We start from the raw sequence: 17,303 nt of genomic DNA, 5'->3' as shown, positions 1-17,303 counted from the left end.
TGGCTTCTTGATACATCATTTTGAGAAACCGAGTCCAGTCCAAGAGGAAAAAAAATGATAGGCTATCAGTGGCTTTCCTGAACTTGTAGTGGAGATGTGTATATGTTTACAAAGAAGGGTTTACAATGTAAAAAATCTTACTAATGCTGGTGTCAGGATACAATGTGACCAGTCTTGTTTCAATTTTTGCAGGTTTTGAGGCAAAGAATGACTGTTATATATAATTTTCAGTTCAGTCAGTTCAGTCGCTCAGTTGTGTCCGACTCTTTGTGATCCCATGGACTACAGCACACCAGGCTTCCCTGTCCATCACTAACTCTCGGAGCTTGCTCAATTCATGTCCATCGAGTCGGTGATATCATCCAACCATCTCATCCTCTGTAGACCACTTCTCTTCCCGCCTTCAATCTTTCCCAGCATCAGGGTCTTTTCAGTTCTTCACATCAGGTGGCCTAAGTGTTGGAGCTTCAGCGTCAGCATCAGTCCTTTCAATTAATATTCAGGACAGATTTCCTTTAGGATTGACTGGTTTCATCTTCTTGCAGTCCAAGGGACTTCAAAGCATCAATTCTTCAGTACTCAACTTTCTTTATAGTCCAACTCTCCCATCCATACATGACTACTGGAAAACCATAGCTTTGACTAGATGGACCTTCTTTGGGAAAGTAATGTTTCTGCTTTTTAATATGCTGTCTAGGTTGGTTATAGCTTTTCTTTCAAGGAGCAAGTGTCTTTTAATTTCATGGCTGTAGTCACCATCTGCAGTGATTTTCAGTTCAGTCAATTCAGTTCAGTCGCTCAGTCGTGTCCAACTCTTTGCGACCCCATGAATTCAGCACGCCAGGCCTCCCTATCCATCGCCATCTCCCGGAGTTCACTCAAACTGACATCCATCGAGTTGGTGATGCCGTCCAGCCATCTCATCCTCTGTCATCTCCTTCTTCTCCTGCCCCCAATCCCTCCCATCATCAGAGTCTTTTCCAATGAGCCAACTCTTCGCATGAGGTGGCCAAAGTACTGGAGTCTCAGCTTTAGCATCAATCCTTCCAAAGAACACCCAGGGCTGATCTCCTTTAGAATGGACTGGTTGGATCTCCTTGCAGTTCAAGGGACTCTCAAGAGTCTTCTCCAACACCACAGTTCAAAAGCATCAATTCTTCAGTGCTCAGCTTTCTTCACAGTCCAACTCGCAGTTATTTTGGAGCCCCCCCAAATAAAGTCTCTCACTGTTTCCATTGTTCCTCTATCTATTTGCCATGCAGCGATGGGACCAGATGCCATGATCTTAGTTTTCTGAATGTACTTTTTTAATATATGTGAAATATGGCTCAATGTATACTAGAACTAAATTAAAATTTAGGAAATGTTTTCATGCATTATAGCATTTATACAGCATCCCAATCACATCCCCCCCTACACATTTGGGAACAAATGAAGATTTAAAGATGAAGCAGGGTTCTCTGTCCTTCATGTCTCCCTTGTATTATTTTATTCACTGAACACTTGCAGTGTGTTATTCACTGTACTGACTGCTGGAGATTCAGCAGGAACTACATGGATTTTGTATTCATGGAAATAATTACATTTAAAGATATTTATTGGGAGTTGGGTGAGAGACTGAGGAAACATAGAGATGATTGGCAAAGGCAAAACTAATATAATCAATAAAGAGAAACTATAATATTAAACTGCTACCATTTACTGAAATTTGCTGTGAGTTAAATGTGTTTTACACATTTTGTAATTTAATCCAACTCCAAACTGTCAACCTGTCCCTAGATTACTACTCTACTACCAGTCTTAATCCTTACATTTTATTTGATACAGGGTAACCAGAGTCATCTTCCCAAAATATGAATTAATTATGTCTTTTGTGCTTAAAGCCCTTCTGTTGTGTTTAAAATACAAACCTCATCGTATTTTTTGAGGGTTTGAAGAATATAGCCATTTTCTACCTGGCAATTACATTTCATTCCCCCTACTTACCAAATCCCAGTGTCACTGGCTTCTATCATTTCTTAAATAATTCAGTTTTTGTTCACCTCATTCCCAAGGGACTTTGCCCTTTTCTTTCTACCTGAATGGCTGGCTCCTTCTCATCCTTCAAATCTTAGCTTAACCATCACCCTTCAGATAGATCCTCTCTTCTAAAGTAGGCTTTGTCCCTCTTTTCCCTCTTACTTAATCACATCACATTTATTTGGTCACTTCACAAGATTATCTCTACAACCTTCAGTTAAAAAAAATAATTGATAGATTTATCTGTATGTTATCTGTTCCCAATAAATTAACATGTGAGATTTGCTTCTTACATAAATACGTGTTAATAAATTAAAATATATTATGGTTACTCCCTACAATAAATATGTATTGAATAAATTAAACACGAACAACCCTACAGGCTAACATTCATACTCAATTTTATTGATGAGGTAATTAAAAGCTAGTGAGGTGAAGAATGCTTAGGGTAAGAAATCTGGTAAGTGATTATTGGAGTATGAACCCAGACTTCATGTTAGAAAACTATACTAAAATGCCATTAATTCATAAAACAGGAACATTTGATAGGAGCAAGGATTTTGAAGAATGAATAGAATTTTGGCATGCAAAGACAGAAAAGAAGCATTTTAGACAGGGGAATTACATGTATGGAGGCTGTTAGTACATAGGGGCTTGGAGAACAATGTGTGCAGTAAATTGGTTGACGCATAGAGTATTGGTAAGGGAGAACTGAAAAAAAAAGGCTGGCAAGAGAGGTGAGGGCAAGCTTATCATAGAATGAGAAGCTGTTAAATAACATCACACTGAGGAATTCAGACTTTATCTTATGGACTGTGAAGGGACATGTTTTCTATGCAGGAAAATGATGCAATTGATATTAATTTTGAGCTCAAGATGACCATTTGGATAAAAATAAGATTTGTAATAATAATTAGTATGAATTATATGTTTACTATGTAGTATAATGACTATTGTCCTAAGTACAAACGTATCATTTTCTTAAGTCTCATAATAATCCTATAAGTGAAGCATTCTTATTTTCCTATATTTTATACGTAAGGCATTGGAGACTAATTTCCAAGGAGGCTGATGACTGTGCCTAGATCACATGGCTAGTAAGTAGCATAGCCAGTACTCTGATGATGTCACAACTCATGTTATGACCAGTATTCCTTACCCTAAGTATGATTAACAGTTCTTGCTACATCTGGAACTGTGACAGATAAACATTAGTTTCCCTAACTGAATATAACAGAAGCTAAAATGAGGATTGCTCTGAAGGAGAATCATACCATATAACTTGCTTCATTGCTTAAAATTGGATGACTCTTGCTGCTCAAGCCCTCTTATTTAATTAACATTCCTTGAGCACTGACTGCTGCATGGTAATAAGACAAAGTCTCTGACCTCATTGGGCTTATACTCCAGTGAAACTGTAATAGTCATTTATTTACCCATTACTTTGCTCATCGATTTCTTTTAATGAAAAGATGGGCAAGTGAATTTCTCTATGTGATTAGTTCTCTACTTTTTAGAATTACTTATGTTAAAATTAGGGAGCAAGTATGAGGAGCATCACTTAACATAAAAATGTTCTAGTAATAAACAAAGTATATTTGAAGTATGGTTTTCACCTGAAATCCTGATTCAATTCCACTGCAGATGGAAGTTCCTCCACTAGCAGCTGTAGGTAAACTTTCCAAGAGCTTTCTTCGTTCACTGCTGCTTATGATTTGGATTAGATTACTTTTGATGGAGGCAGAACTGTCAAAGTGCACCATCCCCACCCAAGATCCATTTTCGACAGTCTGCAGCAGGAAATGTTGGGCCGCTTGGTTCATTCGATTTAGACGATTAGAAGCCTGAATAAAAACGGGTAATAAAAACAAGTAATTTTTGACCAGAAAGTAATAGAAGATCACATAAAATGAGTGAACAGACTTTGTTGTTAAAGGTTTTCTATCAATAGTAATTGATGTTATTTAAGAAAGCAAATTTTTTCAATTGATACAATTAAAAATACAGTTCTGTTTATTATGTAATACAAGGTGGTTTGATTGCTAAGTTGTGTCCGACTCTTTTGCAACTCCATGAACTGTAGCCTGCCAGGCTCTTCTGCCCATGGGATTCTCCAGGAAAGAATACTGTAGTGGTTTGCCATTTCCTTCTCGAGGGGATCTTCCTAACCCAGGGACTGAACCCGCATCTTTTGTATTGCAGGTGGTCTCCTGCATTACAGGTGGATTCTTTACCCACTGAGCCACCTGGGAAGCCTTATGTAATACATATGTATAGTATATTAAGGAACACAGGTTTTTAACTAGAGCTGATTCTTGGCTTCTAAGCACCTAAATTAGAGGTATAGAGGATGGTGGAGGTTGGGTTGGAATTGGGGGGTCTGCTTTATTGACTATGCCAAAGCCTTTGACTGTGTGGATCACAATAAACTGTGGAAAATTCTTCAAGAGATGGGAATACCAGACCACCTGATCTGCCTCTTGAGAAATCTGTATGCAGGTCAGGAAGCAACAGTTAGAACTGGACATGGAACAACAGACTGGTTCCAAATAGGAAAAGGAGTTCGTCAAGGCTGTATATTGTCACCCTGTTTATTTAATTTATATGCAGAGTACATCATGAGAAATGCTGGACTGGAAGAAGCACAAGCTGGAATCAAGATTGCTGGGAAAAATATCAATAACCTCAGATAGGCAGATGACACCACCCTATGGCAGAAAGTGAAGAGGAACTCAACAGCCTCTTGATGAAAGTGAAAGAGGAGAGTGAAAAAGTTGGCTTAAAGCTCAACATTCAGAAAACGAAGGTCATGGCATCCAGTCCCACCACTTCATGGGAATTAGATGGAGAAACAGTGGAAACAGTGTCAGACTTTATTTTTCTGGGCTCCAAAATCACTGCAGATGGTGACTGCAGCCATGAAATTAAAAGACGCTTGCTCCTTGGAAGGAAAGTTACGACCAACCTAGATAGCATATTCAAAAGCAGAGACATTACTTTGCCAACAAAGGTTCGTCTAGTCAAGGCTATGGTTTTTCCAGTGGTCATGTATGGATGTGAGAGTTGGACTGTGAAGAAGGCTGAGCACCAAAGAATTGATGCTTTTGAACTGTGGTGTTGGAGAAGACTCTTGAGAGTCCCTTGGACTGTAAGGAGATCCAACCAGTCCATTCTGAAGGAGATCAGCCCTGGGATTTCTTTGGAAGGAATGATGCTAAAGCTGAAACTCCAGTACTTTGGCCACCTCATGCGAAGAGTTGACTCATCGGAAAAGACTCTGATGCTGGGAGGGATTGGGGGCAGAAGGAGAAGGGGACGCCAGAGGATGAGATGGCTGGATGGCATCACTGACTCGACGGACATGAGTTTGAGTGAACTCTGGGAATTGGTGATGGACAGGGAGGCCTGGGGTGCTGCGATTCACGGGCTTGCAAACAGTTGGACATGACTGAGTGACTGATCTGATCAGATCTGACTCAAATGTTAGAGACTGCTTGAGTACTCCTGGGATCCTCTGTTCCAGTTGTATCAAGATGAAACTACTCCCCAGGTCCCATAATATCAATATCAAACCAGACCATCATGGACTCCAACTAGAGACTGAAATCTCTCCATTCCCTGGCCACCTGACTAACCAAAAGATGAAATTTACTCTAAATTTCACCTCGCCCGTTTCTGCTTCTACACCTAACCACATCCCACCACATTTCCACTAATGGATTAACCGTAATTGGTTCTCTGGTAACCCACTAGGATTCAAGTCCTTATTTTCTAGGTGAATACCCTAGGATGTACACCTTTTCATGCACTGGTCTTTTCCAGTCCCTCAATACCAATTGACCTGTGGCACCTGTTCCCAACACATGCCCAAGTTTCCCTCTGAACTGCTTAGAAACAAATCACAGTGAGGAACTTCTTCTATAATACATCTCCATCTTAGCGGGTTGTGTCGACCATTTTGCTTTACCTTTAAACTTGACTATGCCTGCACCCTGTCTAGGGAAAACTGCTCATCTTCTCTCCCAATTAAGAATCTCATCTCTCCCCAGGGACTCTTCCTAAAACATTGTTATGTGGTGAGGTCTAGCACTCTGATGTTCTTTCTGAAACCCTGTAGTACTGTGGATTATTTCAGCCAGCTGTATCATCCTCTGCCATTTCCACTAACTCATCAACCCCCATTTGTTGAATACATTATTCCTGATCTTCAGCATGCTTTATTCTGCCTCAGATGTGCCATCCTTTTGACACATTCCATCTGCTCATTTATAGTCCATTCATTTCAACAATTATTTATTGAATGCCTACATGTGATAAACCATATTCTAGACAAAAGGACACAAAGATGAGACAGACTACTTCAAGTCCTAGGAGACCTGGTTCCTAGATAAGATGGTTTCAAGTCCGAGAGGTATTCATAGAATAGTGGGAGAAAAATGTGTAATTTCAATATAATATATAGTAATAAGGGGAACCCTGATGACTCAACAGGTAAAGAATTTGCCTGAAATGCATGAGACACAGGAGACATGGGTTCAATCCCTGGATCAAGAAGATCCCCTGGAGGAGAAAATGGCACCCCAGTATTCTTGCCTGGAAAAGCCCATGGACAGAGGAGCCTACAGTTCATGGGGTCACAAAGAGTTGGACATGACTGAGTGACTAAACACACACCCAGGTCACTGTGAAAGAACTACAGAAATGCCCTTAGCCCATCCTGGAAAACCAGCCCATGTCCTGGACAAAGTGGATACCTACGCCAAATATTGAAATATAATTAAGTATTAATTCATGATGGGGAAGAGAGTGAAATCTTTCTTTATTCATCTATGAACTTTTCAAGGATATGGATCTCTATTCCTAAAGCCTAGTACAAGCCTAGTACCATTCTCTTAATGTGGTAGAAGGAATGAATGACTGAATCTGGCCATCTCTTCTTGATAGTGATGCTTTTTGTCTATGTATTTGAGCATAAGGAGGTCATTCCTATAGAGAGTATAAATAAGAGAAACATGTTAAGAATCCTCCTGGTTGATCTTGTTCCTTGATTTGGAATGTAGTTTGGAAGCTCTGAATTCACTCTTTCTTCATGCCTGTCAAGTATTTTCAATAGATAAAGGGAGTAAGATTAGGAAATAATTACACATTTCAATCTCCAGTTCTGATCCTGCAACAAAAGCTTTACTAAAGACTTAAAAGTTCTCCTCAATAAACTCTCCATTTTCTGGGAAAGAAAATTCTTGGATTAGGTCCTTCTAACTCTTATTACCATCCTTCTTTCATTATAATGTTCATTGCCCCTCTTGAGGTCAAGATCACAGGAGGTGACAGTACTTAGGCCACCATGCATTTTAGAAGAACCCAGGTGCAGGTAGCAGTCAGAATCTTCTTAGACATTCAATCACTGCCCTGTCCCTACTTCCAGGAAAAATGGGCCCGTGAACTCACCGCCATGCTTCCAGACTTATCGAGAACTAAGCACACAATTCTTTCACTGAACTTTAGCAAGGAGAAGACAGGTGGAGGGGGTGGTGCCAACATAGCCGTTGTGTTTTTAAAATCCTCAGAATTGCTGATCACCTCCCATGTGCTTCTATAATTGCACATTTTGTTTTGTAGAGTCGGAGCTTCTTGGTTATGGCTTTTTTCATTACAGAATTCAGTGACCTAAAAGGTTAATATTATAAAATGAAAAAAAAATTGTATGGGGTGCATTTAAAAACTCACCAACAGATCTGAAAACATTAAAAACCTTTTCTTTAAAAATGCTTATTGAATGAAATATGATTTAAGGGAGGAAACGTCTTAGTAAGGCAGATTTTCAATAATAATAGGTAACACTACTTGAGTGCTTACTGTCTGCCAGTCAATGTTAAAGAATTCTATAAAAATACATGTAATCCCTCAGGTCACCTGCATAGATAATTTATAAACATGATAGCAAGTCCTTTGATTATAAATGTATCAACACAAACTGAAGTAATGATTGGTTGGTATACTTACAGAATCAATACCTTGCATAAACATTATGGATGTCTTTTCAGTTTGATCTTTATCAGGGAAGAATTGACAATTTTTTTCATACAGTTTTGTCTTGGAATCAATTCTGCATTCCCTATTTGTTACACAGCTACCTCCTTCACACATATACACTCTATTCAAGCCAGTGATACTCGTGGAACACCTGAAAATATGTGACAGTTAGTCTTTGAGCCAGTCTAATCATTAAAATTTTTATAAAATATTAAGTGGTCTTCTTGTCAAGGTTGTTAATAATGGTCTTTATCAAGATTTTTATTCTTATTTGTATACCACACACATCCTATTTTGACAGCAAAGTTTAAGTGTTCCCACCAGGTAGCTTATTTGTTTTACAAGAAATTTTTGAGGGAAATTTGAAGTAGAATCTCCTGTCTATGCAAAGGGTGAGTCCACTGGAATTAAATCTTCTGTTGTCCCACTTATACTAGTGACTGTAGGCTCCCCTTTTCCAAACATCTCTCCCAGTAACCTTGTGATGGTAAATACATTGCAGGAATCTGGAAAAGGCATCTCGTGAAATCATTTACTCTTGGTACCACTTTAGCCTAAGACTTTTTGTGTATTCCTCACTCAAAGAAATTTTCTTCAAAAGAATGAAATGTTGCATAGCTACAAGTGTTTGGATTATTCAAGGAGCATTTTTATGCAAAGTGAAATGTGGCTAGAAGGAAAGACTGGGGTTCTGCCAAGGCCAGTAAACAATAGTAGAGGAATTTTAGACATGTATCTCATTGCATGGAATTTGCAGCAGGTGACAGTGATTGCACCAAATATGTTGTAATGTTAGTGTAGCTTATCTTTTCAATGTGTTCCAGTCCAAATTAAAGAAACAGAGACTAGATTTTAGTCAGTAATTTTGTAAGTCTTCTAAATATGTCTATGCCTCTATTGCCCCAAACTCAGTAAACTTAATAGCGTTACCTATGTTAACAACTTATAACTCAGTTGGTAAAGAATCCGCCTGCAATGCAGGAAACCCTGGTTCAATTCCTGGATTGGGAAGATCCACTGGAGAAGGGATAGCCTACCCACTATAGTCTTCTTGGGCTTCCCCTGTGGCTCAGCTGATAAAGAATCCGCCTGCAATGCGGGAGATCTGGGTTAGGTCCCTGGGTCGGAAAGATCCCCTGGAGAAGGGAAAGGCTACCCACTCCAGTATTCTGGACTGGAGAATTCCATGGACAAGTCAGACATGACTGAGCAACTTTCACTTTCACATGTTAACAACCATGATGAATATTCTGTAGCAGAGACTAGGCTTTTAGGAGAGTATGACCTAAACAAAGAGCTTCCCAGGTGGCACTAGTGGTAAAGAACCCACCTGCCAAAGCAGGAGACATAAGAGACATGGATTCGATCCCTGGATTGGGATGATCCCCTAGAGAAAGAAGGGCACAACACATTCCAGCATTCTTCCCTGGAGAATCCCATGGACAGAGGAGCCTGGCAAGCCACCGTCCATAGTTCGGCAAAGGGTCAGACACGACTGAAGTGACTTAGCATGCATGCATAATCTAAACAAATGTTATCAAAATAATAATCTTTGAAATATGCATCCTAAAGCTTGGTGCTCTGGTGCTGAGGAAGAATCGTCACTGAAATTTGTGAAAATTTCAAATTTCATTTGAAATTTCACATTTTTTAATAAGTCCCCATCCCCAGCAGGGCATCTAAGATTGATTAAGCAGCTGGCATCCAATTTTACATTTAGTACCCCACATATTCTGTTCTCTTGATCTCATAATCAGGAGGATTATCTATGTTAAGTGTGATGCTTCACAGGTATTGTAACATAAACCTTATTAATCTCAAGAAATTTCTCCTTGGCTCTTTGAAGCTGGTTGATTTCCTACTCAGCTGGCATTCTCCACTACTTGTTTTTTTCATTCTTTTGTAGTGTAAATAATTTTTACCTCCTAGAACATAGTACAATCCTTCACATAGAGCATTTACTTAGCACAAATGAGTTCTGGCAGCTATGGTAGAGAGGTATAAAAATAAATCAACTTGACTGCCAGATGCTCTTGAATCTATGTGTATTTTAAATGGACAAGCAGTTTCTTTCAGGTACATTTTCTTAAAAAACCAAAAAGCTCTGTTTTGTGATATGGCATTCATTACCTGTGTTGGGACAAAAATGAAAGAAAGGTTTTTAAAGGAATCAGTCTAAGGAAAATAAGTTACTGCCAGCAGTAATTTAAAAATGTAAATAGTCATGCCTTGTTGCTTCAATTTTCCTTGACTTTGCTCTGTAGAAAGGCTCATCATCATTGTACTCATCAAATACTCCCCAGCGGAGATGGGCCCACTCATGAACAAGCAGTCTACCTGTAGGAAAATATTTCAAATCCATGATTATATTTTAAGTGACATAACTTGTCCCTCATATTTTAATAAAAAATTTTAAATCCAGAATATTTAAATAGTTGCTAGCATTTGTATTTTGTTTATAAAACACATATTATATTACATTTCATTGGATTAATTATATCATTTCAGCATATTATTTTTTATTCCACATCTGTTAAGTCAACAAACCATTTACTATGTATATGCTAAGGGCAGAACAGTTTGAACTCTGAGTTTTGGTTCTTAGGGGTCAAAAAGTCTTAGATATTACCGTGGTTTTTTAGTCCTACAAAAGTTACTTCTACCACAGAATAAACATATATAAAACACGTCTATGGTATTGAAATTTCATGAAGGTGCAACTTTCAACTGCATAATTGCATATAAAACTGCGTAATTTAAAAATGTCTACATATGCTTGTTAAGGGTTGATAATGAAAAAAAGGTTGAAAAACACTGCTGTAGACAAAATATAATTTGAGGATGTCTAAAAGGCAACGCCAAAGAATGCTCAAACTACCGCATAATTGCACTCATCTCACACATCAGCAAAGTAATGCTCAAAATTCTCTAAGCCAGGCTTCAGCAATATGTGAAGCATGAACTTCCGGATGTTCAAGCTGGTTTTAGAAAAGGCAGAGGAACCAGAGATCAAATTGCCAACATCTGCTGGATCATGGAAAAAGCAAGAGAGTTCCAGAAAAACATCTATTTCTGCTTTATTGACTATGCCAAAGCCTTTGACTGTGTGGATCACATTAAACTGTTGAAAATTCTGAAAGAGATGGGAATACCAGACCACCTCACCTGCCTCTTGAGAAATTTGTATGCAGGCCAGGAAGCAACAGTTAGAACTGGACATGGAACAACAGACTGGTTCCAAATGGGAAAAGGAGTACGTAAGGCTGTGTATTGTCACCCTGTTTATTTAACTTATATGCAGAGTACATCATGAGAAACGATGGACAGGAAGAAACACAAGCTGGAATCAAGATTGCCGGGAGAAATATCAATAACCTCAGATATGCAGATGACACCACCCTTATGGCAGAAAGTGAAGAGGAACTAAAAAGCCTCTTGATGAAGGTGAAAGTGGACAGTGAATAAGTTGCCTTAAAGCTCAACATTCAGAAAACTAAGATCATGGCATCCGGTCCCATCATTTCATGGGAAATAGATGGGGAAACAGTGGAAACAGTGTCAGACTTTATTTTGGGGGGCTCCAAAATCACTGCAGATGGTGACTGCAGCCATGAAACTAAAAGACACTTACTCCTTGGAAGGAAAGTTATGACCAACCTAGATAACATATTAAAAAGCAGAGACATTACTTTGCCAGCAAAGGTCCATCTAGTCAAGGCTATGGTTTTTCAGTAGTCATGTATGGATATGAGAGTTGGACTATAAAGAAAGCTGAGCGCTGAAGAATTGATGCTTTTGAACTGTGGTGTTGGAGAAGACTCTTAAGAGTCCCTTGGACTGCAAGGAGATCCAACCAGTCCATCCTAAAGGAGATCAGTCCTGGGTGTTCATTGGAAGGACTGATGTTGAAGCTGAAACTCCAATATTTTGGCCACCTGATGCAAAGAACTGACTGATTTGTAAAGACCCTGATGCTGGGAAATATTGAAGGCAGGAGGAGAAGGGGACGACAGAGGATGAGATGGTTGGATGGCATCATTGACTCAATTGACATGAATTTGAATAAACCAGGAGTTGGTGATGGACAGGGAGGCCTGGCGTGCTGCAGTCCATGGGGTCGCAAAGAATCGGACATGACCGAGTGACTGAACTGAACTGAATGAGGTGATTAATTTACAGTACTTAGCACATATAAGCATTAATTAAATGAAACCAATTATTTTTAATTATATATATTCAGCACTGTCCTAGATACTAAGAAATACAGATATGAGTAAGATAGAGTCCTTGAGTAGGATAATGTTCTAGAGAGTGAGTCAGAACTAAACTTTTTTTCCCTAAGAGTTTCAGGATTAATAGAAGCATAAAGGTTAAATCCAAGCTTGAAATGCACAAAGAAAAATAAGTACATTTTTGTTTTAGCAATATTAGGAAAAACTTTAGTGGAAATTGAAATGGAGAAGTAGAATTTGAAAATGTAGTCTGGTCCACTATAATATGTGTTTCTCCAACTATAATGACCTCATGAGACATGAAAATAGGGGGAAAATACCACCATTATGAAGAAGTCATGTTTCTTCTTTAAACCTTTGCTAATCATATGTGTTCCTCGTACCAGCAGTGTCAGCATCACTTGGGAGCTGACAAGACACATAGAATGTTGTGCCTACTCTAGACCTAATGACTCAGAATTTGGTTATTATTAATAACAAGACCCCTAAATTACTACTCTACACATTAAAGTTTAAAAACACTGTTTTTAGGTTTCTTAGCCAAATGGTGCTAATGAGTGAGCATGAATTATTTATATTCTTCAGCGTGGGAAGAAAAAGGTCTCATATCGACTGTGATAGAAATATGGTGAATTTTAAGAAAATTCATATCTGCCTGCATCTGTGGTTCCTTTTTTAGGAACAGTCCACGTCAGATTGACTTTCTTTTCAGCTCATGGCTGGTTGCCTGGCTCCCATGGTTTCCTCAATTTATTGAAAGATTAGAATTCAGGTACTCTGACCACACATGTGCTATGGTGTGCTGTTCTTAGTGGCTCAGTTGTATCTGACTCTTTGTGACCCCATGGACTGTAGCCTGCCAGGCTCCTCTGTCCATGGGGATTCTCCAGACAAGAATACTGGAGTGAGTTGCCATGTCCTCCTCCAGGGGATCTTCCCAACCCAGGGACTGAACCCAGGTCTCCCACATTGCAGGTGGATTCTTTACTGTCTGAATCACCAGGGAACCCCAAGAATACTGGAGTGGGTAGCCTATCCCTTCTCCAGGGCACCACATATACAAAAGGGTAATTATGTGAGGCGATGATATGTTAATTAGCTCAACCATGGTAATCATTTTACTATGTATGTGAAATCATTGTGTTATACATCTTAATTGTATATAATTGTTATTAAAAGCAGTTCCTCTGACTTAGAATTCCATTCCTATCTCAATTATTGGCTCAGCTCCTACTAGCCCTGTTCTTACTCCAATAGTATTTCACTGTGTGTGTGTGTGTGTGTGTGTGTGTGTGTGTGTGTACTTCTAATGTCTGCTTTGGAGGCAGCTTCCAGACACACTGAACTGCTGCTTGAGGGTCCAAAAACTCTTTCCAGGGAACTATTGTTTTGCTGTTATCATTTTTATTACAAATTGCATAGATTTTGAAGAGTTTCTTCATCTTATTTCCTCCCAAAGCCCTGTTGTTTTTAAGGCATTGTTTTCCAGAACTTGAGTTTTCCCACAAACATATGTATCACTTTATGGGAGAAATATTTGTCTAAGAAAGAGGGGGAAACTCAGTTATGGGATGGGGCAAGCTGAGGAGTGTGGGAAAAGAATAAGAGCTCCAGTGGGGGCATTATTTTTAAAAACTGAAGAAAATCTTCCTCTTCTAAGACAGGTGGAGATGGAAGGAGATGTACATGGACATGAGTTTGGAAGTAGAAAGGTAGAAGGTAGGGGTTTCTACTTTCTCAATCAAGGCATTCATTAACTTATAAGGTGGAAAAGATTGGTTATTGGTCTTAAGAAAAGTGATAGATATTTAGAACAACTGTTAGGGGGAATGAGCGAGATGAGAGGAAGCAAGTCCAATCATTGTTGAGTAGATTTGAGAGCTTCAGTGACCTTGTGAAACGTGTTTTTAAAAACAGTACCAATTAATTTTATAATTTTCTGTCAAAATCTTGGAAACATACTACAGGAGTCAAAAGAAACTGCCTAGAAATTCAGTATGGAGAAATGGCAAGTTGAATACAACATAAGGATAAAAGTGGTAAGGGAGTTGTGCTATTTACACTAGTAGGTGGCATGACTGACTTTGCTGGACACGCCAAGTAGAAAAGAAACTGTATCTAGACAGGCACCAGGGACTAAGGGTGCCAAGCACAACAAGCATGGTCAGACCAAATTAAGGGGGAGAGGCAAGGCTGGGATGGGGTGGATGGGCTTTAGGACAGAGGTGGAGAACAAGTCCAGAAAATGTTGAGGACAAGGATTGACTTGTTTGACAGATAAAAGACTAAATAATGTTCATTGAAGGGGCAGTGCAAGAGGAAAAGGTGGTTCTGGGGAGTGTGAATTTAACAAGTGTTTTATTGATTAGTGAGGAGTTGGACACTGCTTTGACAGTGATTTTCATTTTCATCTGAAATATAATGTGCTTTAGTTCATTTCAAACAGTGATCTTAACGCTTAGATTGAACTAGAGGAAATTGTCATTTTCATAGGTAAAAATGATCACTTATAAACAAGTTCATCTGGTTCAAAGAATGGGTTGAATAATAATATCAGCAGCTACCAGCCTATTAGTGTTTTCTCTTGGCCAGGAACTGTCATCTTGGCCCTTTTGATTTTGCCTTGCATCTGCCTTTCATGGAGGTGGCATGTGATTAATATCCAGCAATGGAGAACTGAAAAATTAAAATCTAAAATGTGTTCCTAAAGCAAAAAATTTGTCATGGCTGTCCCATATTCAAATTTCTGTAGAAACCATACTGAGTACACTTAACAAGAATTAACTAGTTTAATGTTTCCAACAATTCTATAAGGCAGGAGCAGCTCCTCTATTCATCATTTTTAAAGGAAATAAGTACAGAAAGTCTTGGTCATTTGTCCAAGGTCACACACAGAGGAGTGACCTTGGAGTTGGGATTTAAGCCTACGAGGCTTGTATACTGAACATGGATATAAATCTACATGTTGGAATCATTGCAAAATATTTGTTTTAACCAAAATTCTTACCTGATGGTCCAAATTCATTTTGCTTGTTTCCAAGTACAAAGTCAGGAGTGAAGTGAATATATTCTCCTTTTTCTTCACAGGCTGTGAATTGCTTAGTATATGGTTCATCCCTACCTGGGAGTGTAGGTGGAGCAACTCTAACATCAGCCTGAGAATGTTTAAAAAGGTGTTTAAAAGATCAGAATAGAAATTATAACATTTGTCTGAAAAATTCTGAAATTATTAATTAACATCAAATTTGAGAAGCAGCAGAGAAAATATTTTTAAGAAACGCCTTTTGATTCTTACATGTTTGTAGCTTTCATGTTTTGGCCTCTTGTATTGAGTGATGCTCTTCCAGTTCTCTGGAATTAATATTGATACATTTTTGAAAAAAAATCTCTTTTCCGTAGCTTCAAACAGGTAAGTAGATGCATCAATCACCATGTTCTGTTATTATAGGAAAAAAAGAGAAGTTAGGCTGGCCAAGGGACAGTAGACTAAATGAACAGGCATGCATCACAGGCATTTCTCACCTTTAGTCATTAAAAAAAAAAGCAACTGACTGGTGAGTAGGGTTTCTGATTCAAAAATCAAAATCTGTCATCGTCAGTTCAAAATTATGACTTAATTTGCACATTTAACAGCTTTCAGTCTTCTATAATCCTACATCAAAAGGCAAATACTTATGTTTACATTATGAGGAATTGATTAATATGATAAAGGGCATGGACTTTGGAAGCAGCTAGACTTGGTTTTAATGCCAGCTTAAGCCTCTTGCTATTAAAATTTGACTGGTTTATGTGACTGCTTTGAATCTCAGCCTTCTTATTTATTTACTATACTCTTAAAACATATCTTTAAGGATGACATAAACATGAAATGAGTTATAAATAAGTATTCTACACAAGGTAGTCATAAAACTCATTGATATCATCACTATTATAATTACTAGTAAGGAACAGCCTTACCTGATGCAAATTGAGAAAAACAGTTTATATGGATGGGTCATAGAAGTTTTCACTACCTCCCAGAAGAGGCAGTTGGGTTGGGAGCACAGGGAGTGGAGGAATGGAAAAGTTCATAGGAGAGGCAGAGCTTTTTTAGGCAGAGCTTCTAGCTCTGCCATCAAGGTGAAAATAATATATATTATATTATTCGTATCCTTATATTATTAGTATCCCAAACCCAAAAATGTTAGGATTAATAAGATAAATAGTTCCTCAAAAGAGCTTATTATCTAGTGGAGGAAATAGATGGTTGAAAGGTTCTTTGGTGATTTATTCTACATGATCAAATCCACTGAAAAATTGAGGAATACTGGGTTCTGGATGATGATGTTACCCTATTCATGTTGCTGGCAAACAGCACAGTCTACAGTATTTTTTATTTGAAAATATATCCTCCTTTTCAATTCTTTCTGACCTAAGACCAGAATATAACTCTTCTTCAGAAATTCCAAGGATTTCTTCCTTTTTCTCTGGAAGATGGTCTAGTGTGCTCTTAGTGTACTGAAGAGATCATTAAAGTGATTAGGCTTACTTAGAGCAGGGATCAGCCAGAAGCCAGAGTACAGAACTGAAGACCAGAGGACTGGCTGGTGGTGTGACAAGGTCTTTATAGAGCTCCCAAAGTAGGTTGGAGGTTACTTTTCAATTGATTATAATTATATTTTTCCAAGTATTCAAGCAAAAACCCATGAAGTTTCTGACTTCTACTTTCCCTCAACCCTTCTCTATCCCACACATCTAAACCATCAGCAAATTTCTCCATAATACTCTCAGAAAATGTCCAGGATCACAGCACATTAATGATCTCTCCCACAATATCTCCATTCCTATTCACCATCACTTTTCATCTGCTGCAGCTTCCTACTAATGTCCCTTGACACCTCTATGCTCACAACTTATACGGGATGGGTGATAAGTGGAAGCCCTGTAGAGAGTATCCTCAACGCTGCCATCAGAGTGATCTCAGAATAAGCAAGCTAGAGCACACCCGACCTCTGCTCAGATCCTTCTGTGGATTTCATC

General features: G+C 38.6%; 1 protein-coding gene and 1 long non-coding RNA gene across 2 annotated transcripts in view; one reads left to right on the top strand and one right to left on the bottom strand.

The window, feature by feature from the left end:
* LOC147375717 (uncharacterized) overlaps nt 1-17,303 on the top strand; it is a 284,991-nt gene that overhangs the window by 195,158 nt on the left and 72,530 nt on the right. The gene's annotated exons all lie outside the window — the stretch shown is intronic.
* Nucleotides 1-17,303, bottom strand: part of CLCA4 (chloride channel accessory 4) — a 30,820-nt gene that overhangs the window by 9,657 nt on the left and 3,860 nt on the right. Inside the window, exons 2-7 of the mRNA XM_086390961.1 lie at nt 15,580-15,720; nt 15,292-15,439; nt 10,281-10,389; nt 8,023-8,203; nt 7,468-7,686; nt 3,636-3,863 (exon numbers count right to left, since the gene is read on the bottom strand). Of these exons, the coding sequence (XP_086247087.1) occupies nt 3,636-3,863; nt 7,468-7,686; nt 8,023-8,203; nt 10,281-10,389; nt 15,292-15,439; nt 15,580-15,720 (1,026 nt within the window). The remainder of the gene's footprint in view (nt 1-3,635; nt 3,864-7,467; nt 7,687-8,022; nt 8,204-10,280; nt 10,390-15,291; nt 15,440-15,579; nt 15,721-17,303) is intronic.

This window comes from Bos grunniens, chromosome 3, assembly GCF_055505025.1.
Source record: "Bos grunniens cultivar Pamir isolate PY7600 chromosome 3, Bosgru_T2T1.0, whole genome shotgun sequence".
NCBI lineage: Eukaryota > Metazoa > Chordata > Mammalia > Artiodactyla > Bovidae > Bos > Bos grunniens.
This window is presented reverse-complemented; position numbering and strand designations above follow the sequence as displayed.